This window comes from Antennarius striatus, chromosome 10, assembly GCF_040054535.1.
Source record: "Antennarius striatus isolate MH-2024 chromosome 10, ASM4005453v1, whole genome shotgun sequence".
Lineage (NCBI taxonomy): Eukaryota > Metazoa > Chordata > Actinopteri > Lophiiformes > Antennariidae > Antennarius > Antennarius striatus.
In genome coordinates this window covers 19,381,133-19,400,755 of record NC_090785.1, presented here as the reverse complement: position 1 = coordinate 19,400,755, position 19,623 = coordinate 19,381,133, and the positions used below count along the sequence as shown (strand labels likewise).

The window sequence follows — 19,623 nt, the reverse complement described above, 5'->3', positions numbered from 1 at the left end:
AAGCCTGCTGTTCTGCTTATACTGTACTTGTGTTCTTAGGACATGTGTTAGCATTTATCATTATTAAACAGAAACCACTGACTTCACAGACCTTGACTAACAATGAGGGAAACTATCGTTACCTAAAATGTGCTTACAATGTCTTGAAATTGACCTCAGTCTGTCCTGTAAGCTCATTTTTATCTTCACTACATTAAACTCCTCTTCCTCAACTCTTTCATTGACCATCTGACTCACCTAACCTCATTTACTGATATTGTTCCTCTCTTCCATCATACAGGGCATGAGATCCGCTCTGAGTCGGCTTAACAAGGCCACAGAATACTCCTCCTCCAGCGATGAGGTCGGCAGCAGTGACGAAGAAGAGAGGAATAGGTTAGCTCTTCATCATCTGTGTAATAATTGCATTGTTAAAAATTTGTTGATGTACACTACATCTCTTCCAGTTTTTCCTTCACTTCAAAACACCTGAAGAATAAAGTATATATCATAGTTTCTTTGTTTCTGTACAAAATCATTCCGATCCAAACATGATTTTGTTACTAGATGTAACACTACATCGACTGGGAAAGCCTGAATGTGGAAATATTTCTGCTGTTGAGCAAGTTTTACCCAAGACACTCATTTAATAAGGTTATAGTTTCTTAAAAAGACACTAAAGATAAAGCAGGTAAAAGTCAATTTTGGTCACTTTTATTTCTTGTTCTATAAGACAGGTATGAAAGATCATTTCTGATCCCAGAATAATAATCAGCTTCATTTTCAAGTACTGATCTCGTTTGAAGTTAATAAATGGTGAGACATCTTTATTTCAAGGTCTGGCCTATCCAATGGAAAGGGGAAATACTACAGAGGAATGCTTGATGGCATCATACTCCAACCACACAGCAATACAAACCAGGTACCCAGTATACACACACACACACACACACACACACACGCGAACACACAGAAACACACACACACAGTTGTACAATCTGTTTCTCCCCATTATCTCCTCCAATCTCTGCATGTCCATGTTTGGCTGCAGGTGGCTGGAGTGATACACTCCACATATAAACTGTTCTACTGACTGACTGAGAATCAAACAGCCCCCATCACCTGGTCTCTTCTATTTTTCTGTAGATTTCTCAGAGCAGTTCAGATGATACCTACCTTCTACCAGACCTCTTACAGAAAGTGTCCTCATCTGGCCATACCCATTATGCACTTGGTCAGCAGCAGCGAGCGCATGAACTCAACTACTCGCAGTCGCCAACAGCCCCTCGATCCCCCACACACCAGGAACTGCATGTGGGTTTATCTTTCAGTCTGGTTGACATGAGAGATTTCGGAGCTAAACTCAGCTGTTTTTTCAACAGAATTTTTGTGTTTCCGTTATCGAGACTGATCACGATGAGGTGCACAGTTTGTCTTAAACAGATGGAAGAAAATGCTGCTGAACGTTTGCCAAGTGGCTCTCTTCTAGTTGTGTTGGTTGCTTTTGTCCACTAGAGGGAGACGGGGGAACATTTAATGTACACAGGTTCACTGCAGTTCTAATTCATACATAATTAGAACCATGAATGCAGTTGTACTAATACTATTGACCATGTTAAATAGTTGATTTCCAAACAGACAACCTCTGCACGGAGATGGACAGACCTACCGTTGGTCAGAGAATTAATGTCATTGCTGTAGACTGCACAGTTTAACATGACTTTACAAATCTTTACTATATGAAAACCAGAGACTCTTTTAGAACAGCAACATCAGCTCAAATTTTTGGGTTTGGCTCCCAGGTTACTCAGAGCCAAATCAATTAAAAAACAGCTGATAATAATTCTTTATCTGTTTTGTCAACAGTCCATCAGCAGTCCGTCTGGTAAAAGCACCTCCTCATCATCTTCCTCCTTTTTGTCTTTCATCGATCCAAGACTGATTCCCATATCGTCACCACCACAAAGTCCAAGTGAGTACACACACGTGCACAGACACACACACACACACACACACACACACACACACACACACACACACACACACACACACACACACACACACACACACACATTCAATATTGCAACATACAGCAATGCATTCTTCTTACACAACCAGGTAAAGTAGTTTGTTCTCATGTGACGTCATACGATTTAATACACCATGCATCATTAGCTTGGTCTTTTTGTCCCCATACAGTTGGATGTAAAGGTGAACCAATCAAGAGAGAGAACCATAGGAAGGGCTCTGTGGTCAATGTGAACCCAACTAACATCAGACCGCATAGCGACACTCCAGAGATCCGGAAGTACAAGAAGAAGTTCAACACTGAAGTTCTCTGTGCTGGACTCTGGGGTCTGTAGTGTTACTTCACTTGTTTGTACATTAAAATACACACTGCATGAATGCTTTGTTTTTATTAAATGTGTGTGTGTGTGTGTGTGTGTGTGTGTGTGTGTGTGTGTGTGTGTGTGTGTGTGTGTGTGTGTGTGTGTGTGTGTGTGTGTTTGATTGTACCTGTGTGTTTATTGTAGATATTAAGAACTGTAAGGCTGTCACCTTGTTTTTCAAGGAAAATTGTTTTCTGGCTATATCAAAACCATAAGCTAAAATAGAATTCCTGGACAATATTCATTTTTTGACAGTTTGCCAACTGTTACAATTCATTATTTGATATGCATATTTACCAATGTTTTACAGACCAGTACACACGTGACAGACTGTGTTGTTTGTGAGGTGTAATCTGCGTTTTGTTCTGAAGGTGTGAATCTTTTGGTGGGCACTGAGAATGGCCTGTGGCTGTTGGATCGAAGTGGACAGGGAAAGGTGTACTCCCTTATCAGCAGGCGGAGGTTTCAGCAGATGGACGTACTGGAGGGACTCAATGTCCTGATCACTATATCAGGTCTGTAGCTTCAAGTACAGAAAAACCACAGACATACCTTATTAACCACTTGTTCTCTGCATTTGATCCGTCACTGAGGAGCAGAAGGTACCCCTTGTGGTGCAAGGAATTAAGCATCTTGCTCAAGAACACTTTCGCAAATAGTTTGGGGGCACTGCGACTCCCCACCTAAGATGTTTGTTAAGACTTACGGTCATCCAGGTTATGGTAGATCTCCGTGTGGTGTAAAGTCAAATGAACTGACTAGAAAAGCCTGAAGCTTCAGCTGGTCAGAATTGAAGGAGCCTCTTGGTTGTCAGGAAAAATGTCTTCAAGCTTTTCCTTCAAGTCCATTTGACATCAGCACAGAAATCTTACCACTTAAGCAACAGCTGACTTTAATGGGATGCAAATCCACTTATTAGAGAGTAAACATTTATGGCCTTTTTAATCTTTAAGCCATTATATAAATAGGATAATGCTTCACTTGATGATAATCCAGTATTAACAGCAATGCAGAGAGCAGAGTCATCCAATGCCTAGTTCAAGGGCACCTCCGGGGCACTCAATGTGTTTTGAATAAAGCATCTAACATTCCTTATTTGTCTTATTTACCACACTGCATGTAACTTGGTTGACTGTGTGTAGGTAAAAAGAACAAGCTCCGTCTGTACTACCTGTCCTGGTTAAGGAATAAAATCCTTCGTAATGATCCAGAGGTAGAGAAGAGACAGGGCTGGACCTCAGTAGGTGACCTGGAGGGGTGTGTGCACTACAAAATTGGTAAGTCCGAGCTGAAGAGCTCTAAATCACAAGTACTGTGAAGAATCTCTGTCATTTTTATCAGGTGCTTCTATACATCTTGTTTCTTCAGTACGTTATGAGAAGATAAAGTTCTTGGTGATTGCTCTGAAGAGTGCTGTGGAGGTGTACGCCTGGGCCCCAAAACCGTACCACAAATTCATGGCCTTCAAGGTTAGTAACATTAGTAATTTATTTGTAACTTCTCTGTTGGCAGTGAATCCCATCCACTCATAGTTGTTTATAAACTTGAACCCCCAAAGTAAGTGTCCTAAGTCCTTCAGTTTCTTTGATTCTTGACTGAGATCTCTGATGTTCTTAAACCTCCACAAACAGCTTATCATTACTGTCTTCTTTCATCTTTGAGAAAACAATATTAAAATTCATGGCTGAAGACATGTAACAGGGTCGCTTTCACAGCCAGACGCAGACATGACACATCTGGGCTCTGAGAGCCACATTCAGACTCTCAGCAGAGCTGCGCCCCATTTCTTTGAGTCCTCTGTGGCCCGAGCTACTTTGTTTTCCAAACTATGGAGTTTAACCCTAAATACTCTGAAAAAGATAAAGCAAACCGGTGTCTCAGTTTATGTGGAAATTATATCATTGAATATAATGAAATGTGCATATGTTTGTGTCTGTACAGTCATTCAGGTCTTTGCCTCAAAAACCATTGTCTGTTGATCTGACAGTGGAGGAAGGTCAGAGGTTAAAGGTCATCTACGGCTCCTTGTCTGGGTTCCACGCCATTGATGTTGACTCTGGAACGCCTTATGACCTCTACCTGCCCACACATGTAAGAGTTGTTAAACCTCAACAGTTGATTATTTTTCTGTTTGTCTTTGTTTGTCAAAGAACAGGTTTTCTACAAATACACTGAAAACCTTTGTGACAACATCATTAGTGAATCAATACTTCAACAAACTCAGGGCTGAAAATTAGTTTACTTAAACTCCTAAACAGCATGGTTTGCCATGCAAGATAACATCTTTTTAACTCTCTTTAGTCACAGATTTATTGTGTACCTATTTACAGTGGAACATTAAAAGTGTCTGTTCAGCTACTTCCTTTTTCACTCACAGGAAGTCATTGCAACTTGAACTATGGACATGCTAACATATTTTACACCAGATGCATTTCCAGCTGCAATGGGGATACAAACCTGTGTCCCCATATACAAGCCGTAGCCCGATGCACCACCAAGGCAGAGTTGTACCCATTCAACAGACTATGCCAAAAATGATTGTTCATTTTCATAAATCAAAACCCGGTCATGTTTTCTTCTTGTAAAACAAAGTAGGACATGTGACTGTCAGCTGGAGTCAACCATTTTACAAGAGCATTTTCATTCCATTCATCCTTTACTCAGTTTTACCACTCAGAAGATTCGTCTCACCACCAAGTCACAACCCAAACGTGGTTCCAGTGACACCAAAGAATTTACAAACCTTTTATCCATTTTTTTTGATACATATGCAGAAGAAGAACCAATGAAGATAGTTTTGGTTTTAGTATTAATATAACCGTTTGCAACTGATGAGGTTTTTCTCTCACTGGCTCTCTAAAGAAGTTCCTGCTTTATCTGACTATCCAACCATGTCCTCGCCATCTCTCAGGATTTAGTCGTATCCTCCTCCTCATCCCACTCAGTGTGCAGATGTCACTCAATGCTTTCTTTTATTTCTTTTCCTCTCTACATCTTCTTCAACTCTTCTCCCACTCAGTATACTTCTGTCAAACTTTTCGCTCCCTCATTCATTCCTCACTCTATTCCCCCATTTGCATACTTTCTCCTCAGATTATGGTTTTTGTCTTGTCTTAACCAGTTCCAGATTTTATTTCTGGTTCTGGTTCTTGTTCTGGTTGATAAAACCAGTCAGAAGTTAGTTTTAATTATATTTTGATTGGACCGGTGTAACAATGAAAGGAAGGTGTCACCTGGTTTGTTGAAGTTTGTTCATTATTATTGTCTAAAATGGACCCACACTTCTCTGATGATACGACGTATAAATGTCATGAAACTGCTTCTGTTGTCTTTTTCTCTTTTGCTGCCTCATACTGTGGAGTCCTTTGTGGTTTACAAACAGCAACTGACAAGAACGTTTAATGATAAGTACAACTGTGCTCCTCCAACCTCACATCTTTTAAACTAATACTTTGGTCACTCTCCAAGTTTACATTTTCAACACACTTCTGTGTGTGTGGGCTGAGGGGAAGGAATGGCATCAACACTATAACCTGCAGCTCTAGCTGCTGAGTGGGAGATTACATTAAAAAATATAATCTCAGTGGTCTTTTAATTTTCTTAACTGCACTCCTGGCATGTTCAACGTCAGTCAGTCCATTGATTTAGTTCAGACTGAGATTCAGACTGAGTCATTGAATGGATTGATTTTAAAGCTGCATAACTAGAGCTGTAGGAATTAGAGGTGCATATAGAGTCATATTTAAAAATACTGTACAGCAGATAGATGATAATTTAACAATGAAGGTGTGTTACTGTGCATCTGGATCGATGTGACCAGCTTATTAAAGAGAAGGGTCAACTGTATTTCCACAGCTTCACATTATGGTTTGGCAGTTTTTTAAGGTGTGTACATCTTTCATGACTTGTTGAAGTCTATAAAAAACAGAAGACTTTACCTTCTTCAAAAAGTGTTATGTGAATGATTCAGATGTGAACAAATTCTCCACTCCTGGTACAATTAGAGATAGAATGGGATACTGCTTTCTCCACTGCTGTATGTGGGATGTGAAGCGCTGCTGTCTCCAGTGAGTCATAATCTCATTCAGATTCTGATAATCTTATTACATTTTTCAACAAACTCTATAGAGGCTCATGACTGATGATGTTCTGAGCCACTGGAAAGCCTTAGTTTTAAAATGGTTAGTTATTTTATGTTGTTCGTTCACACACTGTGCCATTCTAAGATCATGTGACCAGATGTTTTGCAGGTTTGAACTTTGTATGACCTGTTAAGATTTAAGAACTAAGTGGGATTTTTTTGTGTTCTATGAACTCATTTTGATAGGTAAGGGTCCCATCCAGAGTTGTACTGCCATCTCTGGTTCTCATTCATGTTCTACACAGCAAATCACTCTCACACAGACACACATGCAGGCACACACTGTCCCAGCCACCCTTAGTGTGTGCTACTTCCTGTATACATGGGGGAGTTGAAGCCAGAGATGAACAGAGAGAAAGAGAAACAGGCTCTAAAAATACATCCATCCTGTCCTCTTTCTCCTGCGATCATTAACTCTGTGTCCTGACCCACTCTTGCTCCTGTTGAGCGTCGTTTTTTCCTCACTGCTCTTCTGGCATATTAAGCGAGTGCACACAGCTGCCTACTACACCAGCGCCTTATACAGTACTGCTACCGCCTTCTGCTGCAATATCAGTTCAGCTCACCAGTCGTGGTCTTTCCTGCGTATATATAGTCAGGCTTTCCGCATGCTTTCTTACACGCAGCGACGGAGCACTTCTAAACCCAACCCCTGCTCTTGAACATCCTCATACATCTGTTTGGGAGTACTCCTGAGGACACTTCACACCCCTGTATGTTCTTTGTAGCTTTATATCCATGCTGGCATACACACACCTTCACTTCTTTCACTTTTCACACACCCACATTGACTCTTTGCACTGTTCTATATTTCCTCATCACTGTTAAAAACAATTCACATAAATACAAAACTAAGTCACTCACCTCTTCAAGACGCACACACAAGCCTCTTTCAGTGTTGCCTGCAAACTATGTAACAATGCTGATACCGAGGCAGAGGATAAAGATTGCATTACGTCTGTGGATGCCTGTTCTGATGCTCAGGATTGTAGTGGCTCAACCTCTGGTAACGTATTAAATATGCTCACATAAACTTTAACTCAGTGTTTAAAACATAGCAAAGATCATAGCCTAACTAAAAAAAATCCTGGATGAGCTTGAAAGATTCCTTTTTTTTTTAGCTGTGAGATATGTTTTTTGAGATACAGTAGTTAGAAAAATGTTTCTTAGCTGGTTGGAGAAATATTTCTGATGTTTAGTTAAATATTTTTGATTGATTCTGGGCTTCTTAAAAACTGACTGGATATTTGTTTCCCAAACGGTGAGCAAAATGTATCTGAACGAGGTCGAGAATGTCTCCAAACTGATTTTTATAACCAATGTAGTGGTTTCTGAAAAAACCAAATGTTCTTTAAGTGTTGCAGAGCTGCTGTATCACAAAAGACGGCTTTTTATTCGATTATTTGAGTGACGTTTCTAACTAGAAATACAGTAACATGACATTTATTCTGAAATGAAACGAGGCTTTGCTCTAAAACTTGGCCCTTCTTTAATATTCTCTTAACCTTTTTTCACTTTTTTAATTATAGGGGTGCTACTGGTGGTGATGTCATTCATTATTTCTCAGACTGATTTCAGAAAACCAAGATAAATTTGATTATGTTCAGCAGACTGTGATGTCACATGTTGGAGTGCGGGTGGGACGCTGTTGCCTCCTGAAGTTTTTGTTTTTGTTGCAGAAAAGTGTACGTCTGATGGTGTCCTAACAAAGTGGTTTATGTTGGCTTCATAGATCCAAGGTTCCATTCATCCTCATGCCATCATCATTTTGCCAAACAGCGCTGGTACTGAGGTTCTGGTTTGCTATGAGGATGAGGGCGTCTACATTGACACCTATGGCCGCATCACCAAGGATACAGTGCTGCAGTGGGGGGAGATGCCTGCTTCAGTGGGTGAGTTTCAGTCTTACACACTCAAATGTTTCACTTGTTGAAACATGACATTACAACAAACATATCAATGCGGTAAATGTGTGTTACTTTCAGATCCACAGTAAGACTGAGACGTTTGACAGTGACAATCGATGTGACACTGTCTGAATTCTTAGATCAAATATTATACTGTAGTTACTGCTGAGACATTATGGTTTGGTTGTAGTTTGACTTACTGATTATAAATCAGCAGCTGCCCTTGGCACTGAGAGCGTACTTTGAACCAGATTTTGTGAAGACAGATTTGGGACAGAGTGCGATAAAAATATGTGTGTGTGTGTGTGTGTGTGTGTGTGTGTGTGTGTGTGTGTGTGTGTGTGTGTGTGTGTGTTTCTGTATCTGTATTTGTCTGATTGTCTGTATTTGACCCCTTATTTCCCCTCCATGCTTGTCCGTTTGTCCAGCGTACCTCCAGTCTAACCAGGTGATGGGTTGGGGAGACAAAGCCATAGAGCTGAGGTCAGTCAACACGGGAAACCTGGAAGGAGTGTTCATGCACAAGAAGGCCCAGAAACTCAAGTTCCTTTGTGAAAGGAATGACAAGGTAGGAATGAGTACTCATAAACATACACTTCTCGATTGTTTTCATCATATTTGTTTATGTTTTACTTAAAGGTTATGCAATGTGGGATAAATGTGAAGTCCAATATTTATTTTTTTAAATGAAGAAACTGTTTATAATTTTGAATACATTCTGCTTAAATAGAGTAACTTGTTTGATTACTATAGTATTCAGCTTGGTTTGGCATGTTGCTTTGTTTTAAAACAAAAGTTGTAATATCAAGTTAGAAAAACCTAATATGTAATATACACAACCTGTTAAACTGGACCAGTGCAACATGGTAGAGGTCTTTTTCTTTTGTAGATATCTTTAGCCTTTTTTCTGGTAACTGAACCGTTTCTTAGTTTTGGGTTATTGCATCCTATCAAAAATAATTATCATTATTGTATTCCATTTTGCTGCATGATAATCCTAACCCCTAAATTGTGGGCCCATAATCCTCTAAAAAAAAGGGCGGAAAATAGTTTGACATAGAACTTTACCTTGGCTTTAACTTTTAGCTGTATCTCATAGCCTGTCTCAAGGATGATGTTCATGTTCATAATCTTGACTCACTGTACTTCGCATTTGAATATATAATAAATGTGTAAGCATTAAATCTGTTCTTTGGTCGCACTGCAGGTCTTCTTTGCCTCGGTGCAGTCAGGAGGCAGCAGTCAGATTTACTTCATGACTCTTGGACAGAACTCTTTGTTCAACTGGTAACAACTAGACGTGCTGCTCTGAGATCAACTGGTGGTGTCTGCCTTTGTTACTTTTTACTTTTCTATTTTTTTGCCTGCAGATGCATCTTTGTTCATCTCTAAGGATAGTGGACACAAAGACTATTTTTATCCTGAATCCATTACTCTGCAGTGTCCAGTTTCCATGTAAACGTACATGAAAAAAAAAAAAGACTCGCTGCTGCAATGAAGCTTGAATCCTAAACTCCTTCAGCCTTGGAGATTGAAAAGTCTGCCCCTGACATCCATCCTTCTCAACTATGGAGACATTTTATCATGTCTGCTTGGAGGCTCAAAAGATGGTTTGATTTGGATGCATGTCTGGATTCCTCATTGAATCATCTGTCAACATCCATCCTTAGCATCCCATCCCACCTCTCACTGGCATTCCATTTGTTTCACATCCAGCTCATCTCTCCTGCCATCCATCTCTATGAGAGTATTGTTTACTCAGCTAATTACATCAGTAATTCAAGCCTATAGGTGTTATCACAGCTCGATGGGTGTATTTCTGGATCAACAGCCTTTTATTCTTCTGAAGAAGATCATAAATTGATAGGTGGATGATAATTGACAGAATACAGACCATAGGAGTACAGTATTGCTTTTTTTTTTTTTTTCATTTTTTAATTCTTTCATGCTGCACTCTGAACAGTATCTGAGCATTTTAAAGTGTGGGTTAGAGGACTAAGAAGGACAACTACTATATGTCATTTCACATTTTGTCACAATGTTTGCCTTTTTGTTTCTAACAAAATCAGTTTTCAGATCCTTGAATCATCTAATAATCTTGTGATACCTCAGTGATATTATTTATGAAGGCCTTTAGTGCTGTTTTCTTCCTCTCCAGTAGACACAAACCATCCATCCGTTTTATTGTAAATTCGATGACTTCAATCAGCTCATCAGCAGCCATCAACAGCCCTTGGCTACTGGAAAAAGTTGGGGTACACCCCAGATAAGGCACCAGCTCATTGCGGGACAAAGATGCAACCAAGGAGCCCCCCAAAAAATTGGTCACCTTTGTGCATCTTTACGCTAATTATTTCCATATAACATCAAATGTTACATTAATGAAATCCGCGTTTTTTTGTTTTTTTTTTGTTTGTGTTTTGTTGAGGAATGCATTGGTCACCAAATTGTAAGCAAAAGTTAATTCTTAAATTAAAACAAACCCCACCATCACTGTTAGGTCCTTTTTCATCACCACAGATGTGGACCATGTATCATGTATTTAGTCTTAATATTTCCTTTCACATACGACCTTAAGTGTGTTGCACTGAAGAAGTTACAGGTGTAATTTACCATATGTATTGTGTTCAAAGAGAGATACAAAAATTCTCTACAGTAACAGGCAAGGAATGTTTCTCAGAATCTATTATGTACAGCTTAGGATGTAAATAGTCTTCTAAGATGCACTGTTTTCTAAATATTTTTTAATTGAGAAGCCATTTTAGTCTCATTCCAAATGTAAGTGTACATAATGAAAAGCTTATGAATGTGAAATCCATCCCAGAGCAGAGTTGATACGTGTTGTCTGGGTGGTCTGTGGACTTGAACGCCCACGTTCAGGTATGACGATCCAGACGGCTCCTTCTTAGCTCTGGTTTGTGGCTGACATGTAGACATCAGGCTCTTTGCACAATGGCCACCTTGTACATGTCTGCAATGTATCCTGTTTTGTAATGTTTCAAAGAGAACACGTATAAATCATCATCATACTGTCGTAAGCGTTGAACATATAACTTCATATTTTGCTCTACATTCATGTTTCTTATCCAAGACGGGACCAACATCTGGGTGTCACGGATCGTCCTATGATCATCTTATGATGAAATCAGCATTTCTTTAGTGTGAATCTGACTACAAGCAAAATAGTGTCTCAATGAGCAACAGAACAAGAACACAAAGATAAACATTTGCATATATTGACATCTTACACTTTGTGAGATAATTCACAAATCACAACTATTTCAAATAGAAAAACTGCATTTAAAAAATATATTTTAAAATTTACAGATTTAGAAATGTGTAATTAGATTCCCAACGCATGAGACACAGGAAATGTCCCCAGGAATAACGTATCTTCAAAAAAATAAATATATATATATATATATCAGAATCAGAATCAGCTTTATTGGCCATCGTTTGTAGAAAGCAGACGAGGAATTTGTTTCCGGCAGGTGGTGTCTCAAACTGTGCATTCATAACTTAACTATTCTAAATACTTTAAATATTATAAATAACTATACTAAATACAAAATGTAAGATGCATATATATATATACACACACACACACACACACACACACATGTATATATACACAGTCTTGTACAAATGAATAGGCAACTGAATTTTACCATCAAAAATGAATAACTTTGTTTGGATCCATTCTCACATTCCAATATTTTCCTCATTCTAAGCTTTGGTTGTCTTCTTCTTCTTCTTCTTTTTCTTCTTGTCATCTGATCTGGTTGTCATCTGATGTTTTGTGCCACAGGCTTTCAGAATCTGCCAAATGTTTTATAATCATTGATACTTTGAGTTTTACTGTTTTATTATGGACTATATGGAAATAAGGTAGCTGGTTATGTGAGAATATTTTAAACTGGAAATGTAACTTTCTGATAATGCCTGCCTAATATCTTTCAGTTGTTTCCCAGAGACACCAGAACAGATAAATACAGTAGTTTACATGGTTCCAGCAAATGGACATACAGGACTGTGAAACAACACGTGTTGGATAACATGTGCTAAAGAATTCAAGACAATGGAGCTAGCTAACTCTAGAACATCTACTAGCTACAGTAGCACACAGTAGCTAGATTCTTGATGCCATTGTTTTGCATCACAGATTAGAATATGGCATCTATGGGTCACATGCAAACCTTCTGAAAGTGCATTTTAAGTGAGTGTCAAATTACTTTTCTTTTAAGATTTTGACATACATGAAGATATAAATGTATTTTTCTGAACAGGCCTTGTCATATTTATATCCAGACACTGTAGTGGTCACATCACCAGGTTTCCACAACACCAGTTGGGTTGTTTCCTGTCATCATAATCCAGGTCTGTCCACATCAGATCAAAAGTGGTTCATTAGTGCTTCTGTCTCGTGTACTGCTGTACTTTACATTCACGTAGATCTCATGGACTGGGCCATTTGATTGACTTCATTTATTTGTCTTTTTACAAAGCTGTAAAAATCTAAGAATTCTGTGATATCTATCAACAGTGCTAAACGTGTTGCCTTTCTTAAACTGTTTTCATCTGCATCATCCTTTATCCTGTTTTCAGGAACCATAAAGAAATCAGGTCTACCTGAAGGTAATGATGGCAGAGCCACAGTTCATCATGTGTTCTTTATCTGGGTCATATTATTTATCGTTTAAAGCTACAACATGTGGGCCATTAGAACAAACTTCCTCTATCTAGACAGTGGACCTCTACTCACAGCTTTCACTGGTTAACAAATCAATACTTCAGGCTCATTGTACCTCAAATCTCTGCACGCACATCTCCTCTCACGACTGCTTTACATTCCTCTAGCAATCTACATCTGCCCTGCTCCCACTGTCCTTCACCATCCTGAGCTCTTTGGTCTGACATTCTGTCCATAGCATTTCATTGTTTTATCTCCATCCAACCGGATGCCTGCTGAAGCACTCTTTGAAGTCAGTTCTAAAAGTTACATACAGTATTTGTCTGTCAATGGATTTCCTCGGGATGGGAAACTTTGTCTGTTGCAAATGTTTCTTTAGTTCCATCATGAAATCCGTGTATTAGAAATGCATGTGGGAAAGCAGACCATAACTGTATAACTGTACTCAAAAGTTACAAAAACTAAATTGGGGAACTCCAGTGTGTGTGTGTGTGTGCGTGCTTGTGTAGAAGTCTGTGGAGAAAGAAAGTGAACATTTGTGTCAGACAGGAATGATTGACATTAACATGACGTCATGATTCAGACATTAAGAGAAAATACGGTTGAATGAGACAGTTGTAGTGATTTGAGTTGAAGGTCAGGTAAGGAGATAAAACACAAATGTTATTTTAAAAGGTTCAAAGGGTTCTGATGTGTTTTAAGAAGGTTACAAAACTATTTTGGAAAAATGTCCTTATAGTGCTCATTGATGAATGTTAGTGTTGCCTGTTCATGAAGCTTATTTACCAAAGTTTATTCAACATTTATAATTATTGTCAGCATATTGTGGAGTAAATTGTGCTGTTTTAATAAATTGTAAATTCTAAAGACAAACAGATTATAAAAATCATACTATGTAGATATTTTTGAAATCATATACTGTATTCCCCTTGACCAGTTCATCTCTGGACAATTATAAAGTCGATCCTTTGGTCTGCTTTTTGCACTGGACCTGTTTGATGCATTATTTACTGAACCATCCTGCTTTGAGATCAGTGTTTCCCTGTATTGAGGCAAAAGTCTGTAAGATAACAATAAATATGGTGAATTTGGTGATGTCTCTCTTTTCTGAATTTTGTTCTTTATTGTTACAAGCATGTCATTGTTATCCCAGATGTTCCCTATTTCAAAAGTAATGTGATGATGGGATCGTCACGTGCCGTAAGTTAAATGAGGAATTTAGAATCACTCATTCAAAGAATAATCTAGGCCTTTTTTTCACAACAAAACTTTCTTCTTTCCTTACTTTCTTTGTATTTTCTTTTTCTGTTCTCCATTCTTTCTCTTATTTTTGCTTCCTTTTCTGTTTCATGCTGTCTCTCTTCTTTTTTATCTGTCGTAGTATCCAAAGTGAACGACTCCTTTAGGTACAAAGACTCACCTGACGTTCTGTCATGGCACACAGGTGAGATGTGGCACAGTGATTAAAAAACACTGCCTAAAGTAACAAACTGCTCACAGCTGCCTGTGTTCAGCTGCTGTAAATGTACCACAGCAGTCCCTCTAACACTAAATCCATGACCCTCTGGAAGTCACTAGCAAGTTCGTCATGTTCACAGGCCTGATTGTCAACCTATAAAGGCTCTGGCTGGTAGTGAAACCAGTCTTTTCATGGTTTCATGGTCACCTTGGACCACTTACACTATCAGTAATGAACGTGGCGGCTCCTACCGGTGCATCCAGTGTATCATCCTACCTGTCAAGACCTCCCTCTGCTTCTGTCTACTTCTCGTTGTTCAGAACTATTGAAACAACCCTTCGTGCAACCATCCCTTTGGGAAAAAATGGCTGTAAAACCTTCCACAGTCATCCCATTGCCCTCAAGTCTGTCAGAAGCATATGTATACCATGGATGGATGTGTTGTGTCAGCTCTCCAGTCTGCAACACTTGTTGGTGAGAGTGGCCACGACAGCGGGTCTCGGGGACGTAGAATGAATTGGATGGGACCTCCAATTTAGCCACAAGACAACACATCAGTTCAGAGCTGATTTCAAAGTTCAGCAATTGTCCAAAGAGCAATTGTCTGAAAAATGTGTTGCATCTGTTTTGAACCAGCAAACACTACAGACACAAATGTGGGTGTTATGACATCTTCTCAGCACAAAAACTTACCATTTAGTTTGATAAGTGCCAAGACAAATCATCACACTTCTGCAACATGTTACTACAAGGATAACACAGGTGTCAGAAATTCATACAAAGCTCATGCTATAACAGCTTTTCACAACTTTTACATCAGCAGAAGAAAAACTAGAAACTACACAAATTCAAATACATTACAGCCTTTTTCCAAGTTCAAATGATAATAATTTTACCTTGTAGTTGTTTATTTATTAGGGTTAGACTAATTATTTGAGGTCAGGTCAAAATTTATGAAGTATTTTAGTATAAATGCTGTCTATATCGCTGTAAATCCAGCAATGGTGAGCAGCAAACACACAAGCACGAAGACTGAAAAGGACACCCCTCCCTCTCTTCTTCCTCACTCCCATTTCCAGGGTCTCTTCTCATGTGTCCCCTGAAGACTCACTGGCACCACTCGCAGGTTTCCTGGCCCCCGTCTCAACCCTCCTGAATGAAAGTTAGGTCGCTGAGTCTCCATGTCTGACATTCACAACATTGTCCTCGTCTGAAATAATTTTATACAAATACAACCTGCGATCTCTAAAAGCCTGAAGGGTACATCAGGTGTTACCTTCGTCTCAAGTTGGTTGGGGTGGTTTTAGCTGCTAACATAAGATACACACAGACATCTGAGGGGCCTTACGGATCAGTGTGTTACTGTTGATGAACACTTGACACAGCTTTAAATATGCCTTTTAGTATCCCTTCTGCTCTCCTCTCATTCCATCCTCACCGGCCTCAGATTCCCCCTAACCCCATTCCACCAACACGACCCCCCTTGACACACACACACACACACACACACACACACACACACACACACACACACACACACACACACACACACACACACACACACACACACCCCTTTCAGGGGTTTGTGTGTAAACTTGTATGTCAGCTCACCCAGAGAAGGGAGCGCCCAGTAACCGAGCCATGACTGGCAGCTACACGCTCACATAGTGGTTTTACAATCAGCTTTTGGATCATTCACACACACCTTTGGATCAATACCTTTGTTCTGATATTCCTGCCTGCTGGGAAAAGACCAGACAGGTAAGGAGGGGAGCGTGTCTTTCCACGTGCTCGACAGGTTTGAGCAGTGTGTTCAATTGCCAGGCCTGCTTTGTACATGCATGAACTATCTGTCTGTCTGTCTGTCTGTCTGTCTGTCTGTCTGTCTGTCTGTCTGTCTGTCTGTCTGTCTGCCTGCCTGCCTGCCTGCCTGCCTGCCTGCCTGCCTGCCTGCCTGCCTGCCTGCCTGTCTGTCTGTCTGTCTGTCTGTCTGTCTGTCTGTCTGTCTGTCTGTCTGTCTGCCTGCCTGCCTGCCTGCCTGCCTGCCTACCTACCTGTCTGTCTGCCTGTCAGCCTGTCTATCTTTAATGTTTGCAGTGAAGGAAAAATGTGTTGCATCCGTTTTGAGGTTTAGAGGCTTGAAGTGAAAAGTCTGTGTTGGGTATATAGTCTCCAGGGTGAGGCAACGCGAGACATACCAGCCAAAGAGTGGGTGGCAGAGTGCGTGTGTGCGTGTGCGTGTGTGTGTGTGTGTGTGTGTGTGTGCGCGTGTGTGTGTGTGTGTGTTGGGATCACAGTGCGAGTCTTGCATGCTTCTATGACGCTGCGTTTAGCCGATGAGCTGCGGTTGGTGCACACAGAGATCAGGTGACCGACTGCAGGCTAAATCAGTCCCAAGTTGAGGAGTTCGGAGAATTGGAGAGGTGGAGTGTTAAGAGGTGTTTTAGAAATCAGATGAGTTTAAAGTAGAGGAATTACTCTTTTCCTTTAATACTCTATTTTACATCCTGGTAGACATTTCAAATCTCAAGCTCGGCAAAAACATGAAGCTGACTCTGTGGAATGAGTCTGTCTGCCTGTCTGTCGGTCTGCATATATGTCTGTCTGGCTGCCAGTCTCACACAGACATCATTTTACCACGCAGTGGATGGGTTACTCTAAAATGCATCAGTTTAAATGTTACCTGTAATGACATTGCCATCATCCTCTGCTGTCCTTTCTGTAACTAGACTAGAGAGCCCAGACCAGACGTTAACCATCAAAATAAGAGATTCACCCTTACACCATACGCTACTTTACAAAGCAATCAGTCAAAATCCATGAACAATATTTTTCTGTAGTCTTGCTTGCAGACAGACAAACCAATGCTTGCATGATAATACATAAGGTAACAGCAGGGAAAAAGCTTGACTTTAATGTAAATGACAGGATTGTCACTGGTAGAATGTTCACATGCTCACTTTAACATGAATCCCCAGAGCTCACATACAACTTGCGAATCTTACAGGTGAAAGTACGTCACTCTAAACATATTCACAGAGGACGTTACAGTTGTTAATTCCTGCTAATTCCAGCAGTTCAGCTGAAATATATGAGTATGACATTTGGCCTCAGAAAAGCACAATATTATCTCATATCGGAAAGTGGAATATAGGAATGGGTTCTTTTCATCTGTGTGTGTTTGCAAAAATAATCCACACGTCAAACTGAACTTCAAAATGTTTGCCATATTCTCTAAAACAATGACCATGTCCCCACAGCAGAACGTGAGATGTGTGTAACAGTCGGACTCCTGCGGCCCCATCTAGCGCTCCTAACCTCACCAACCAGCTGATCCCCACTGTATCCCACCAATCAGAGCTCAGAGGCGTGTCTGTCACAGGGGATGTGTGTCTTGCACTTGGTGGAAGGCGCACCAGATGGGACAACAGGAGTCTGATTTTATCACACATCAAAATCTCATTTTGTCATTTACATAAAGTCATTTACATGAGGATTTGTCACAGTCAAAGTACTACTGCTGTCACTGACAGTATAGGTGTTGGAAATATTGATGAAAAAATCTTGTTATTTATTTATTTAAGATTTATTCCCTTTAAATAGTGATTATCTTCCTTCAATTTTATTAGGCAAATGTTTTAGTAATGAAAAAACAATGTATGTGATATTGAGTAGTTTTAATATTACAACTATGTAAAACATAAAGTTGACATTGTCCCAACTCACACTCATAGCATGGATAACATCATTCGGTACATGTATGTAATTTGTTGTTTTGCTTTCATGGTTGTTTTGGAAGCGATCAATTGTATTGTTCTATTGATTTTGATATCAGAAGAGCCCACAGCTTTACGTAGTGATGGTTGATGTGGATGAGGTCAGCTCGTCCGCTTCGCTGCTCCAGTGTGCTGCTGTTCTAAATCTGTCCAAAGCTGCAAACTGCTGGTGGTTGGAGGCTTCATGGGGCTTCAAGCAGAGCTAGAATTACATAGAGGGTGGTTTGTTTAAATATAACAAGGTTTGTGGGGAGTGGGTGTCTGCGCTTTCTCCTCCTGAAAACACCACTGGAGGATTAGTTTTGTTTGACAAGTAATGAAAATGCACCTATTTCATTGAGAAATATAGAACATATTTATGGTTGCAGTTTGTAAATTTGGAAACGTATTTCAATTTATGACATAATACATTAAACTGTTGGATTGCACATGCAGAGCGCATGATATTTCCATGACAACAGCAAATGATCGCTCTGCAGTGTTATCTTCCTCTTTGAACTTTCAAGACTCTGAACGTTGTCTCACAGGAGTCTGAACAGTGAAGTTCTCCACCATGACTCTTGGTGAATGCCTGACTCAGATGAGAACAGGTGACTCTGCCTTTGAGGTGACAGCAGCTCTCGTGTTCGAGAACCATCATCACATCTGCCTGCGCTCAGGGATGATGAACCCCATCCTGGGATGAACCACCAGCAGTGTGTTGTGTGTTGGATGCAGATAAGATGGGTTTTATTGTTCCTCTAACCACACAGGCATAGAGAAACCCTGCAGACGGGGTGGTGTTGTTGGTGTTAATCTCTTAAACAGCCTGCATCTTAGTCCCTGGAGTGGTTTATTGGTACAGACTGACGGATAAATAACAGTGATGCTAGCCTGTGTTATAAATGGTTGGCATGCAAATGCCAAACAATTAGATAAAATGATTATAAAATGATGCAACGACTTACAAATCCATTCTAACTTTTATGTGGTTGAACACAGTACAAAGACCGATAAATTTAATTGTTTTTATAAATATACACACATTTCGAATCAAACACCCATTTTGAATTTGATACCTGCCACAGAAATCGGGAGAAGATCATGTTTTCCATCGCTTACTTTGCCTTTTATTTTATCAATATCTTGTAAGGGAATTGGGAAGGACAGAGCTGTAATGTACTGTATAGATTATTGGTTTTTAAGAGGAAGTGTCTCATTGCCACTTGATATCTGGCTTCAGTTGCTCAACAGTCCCCGTTCTCTGTATCATGACCCAGCCTTCATACAGCTCATTGGGAC

General features: G+C 39.9%; 2 protein-coding genes across 5 annotated transcripts in view; both read left to right on the top strand.

Annotated features, from left to right (window-relative positions):
• si:zfos-2326c3.2 (mitogen-activated protein kinase kinase kinase kinase 4) overlaps positions 1-14,199 on the top strand; it is a 62,133-nt gene extending 47,934 nt beyond the window's left edge. For 3 of the 4 annotated variants that reach the window (XM_068326058.1, XM_068326059.1, XM_068326056.1), the window contains 12 exons: positions 281-375; positions 817-901; positions 1,126-1,293; positions 1,846-1,951; positions 2,179-2,334; positions 2,741-2,884; positions 3,512-3,646; positions 3,738-3,838; positions 4,311-4,460; positions 8,243-8,402; positions 8,846-8,985; positions 9,625-14,199. In XM_068326058.1, coding sequence (XP_068182159.1) covers positions 281-375; positions 817-901; positions 1,126-1,293; positions 1,846-1,951; positions 2,179-2,334; positions 2,741-2,884; positions 3,512-3,646; positions 3,738-3,838; positions 4,311-4,460; positions 8,243-8,402; positions 8,846-8,985; positions 9,625-9,708 — 1,524 coding nt within the window. In that variant the 3' untranslated portion in view covers positions 9,709-14,199. The remainder of the gene's footprint in view (positions 1-280; positions 376-816; positions 902-1,125; positions 1,294-1,845; positions 1,952-2,178; positions 2,335-2,740; positions 2,885-3,511; positions 3,647-3,737; positions 3,839-4,310; positions 4,461-8,242; positions 8,403-8,845; positions 8,986-9,624) is intronic. The other variant, XM_068326057.1, reaches the window with a different exon arrangement.
• Positions 14,200-16,190: 1,991 nt separating this feature from the next.
• Positions 16,191-19,623, top strand: part of myot (myotilin) — a 29,362-nt gene continuing 25,929 nt past the window's right edge. Inside the window, exon 1 of the mRNA XM_068326500.1 lies at positions 16,191-16,327. The gene's annotated coding sequence lies outside the window, so the exon portion shown is untranslated. The remainder of the gene's footprint in view (positions 16,328-19,623) is intronic.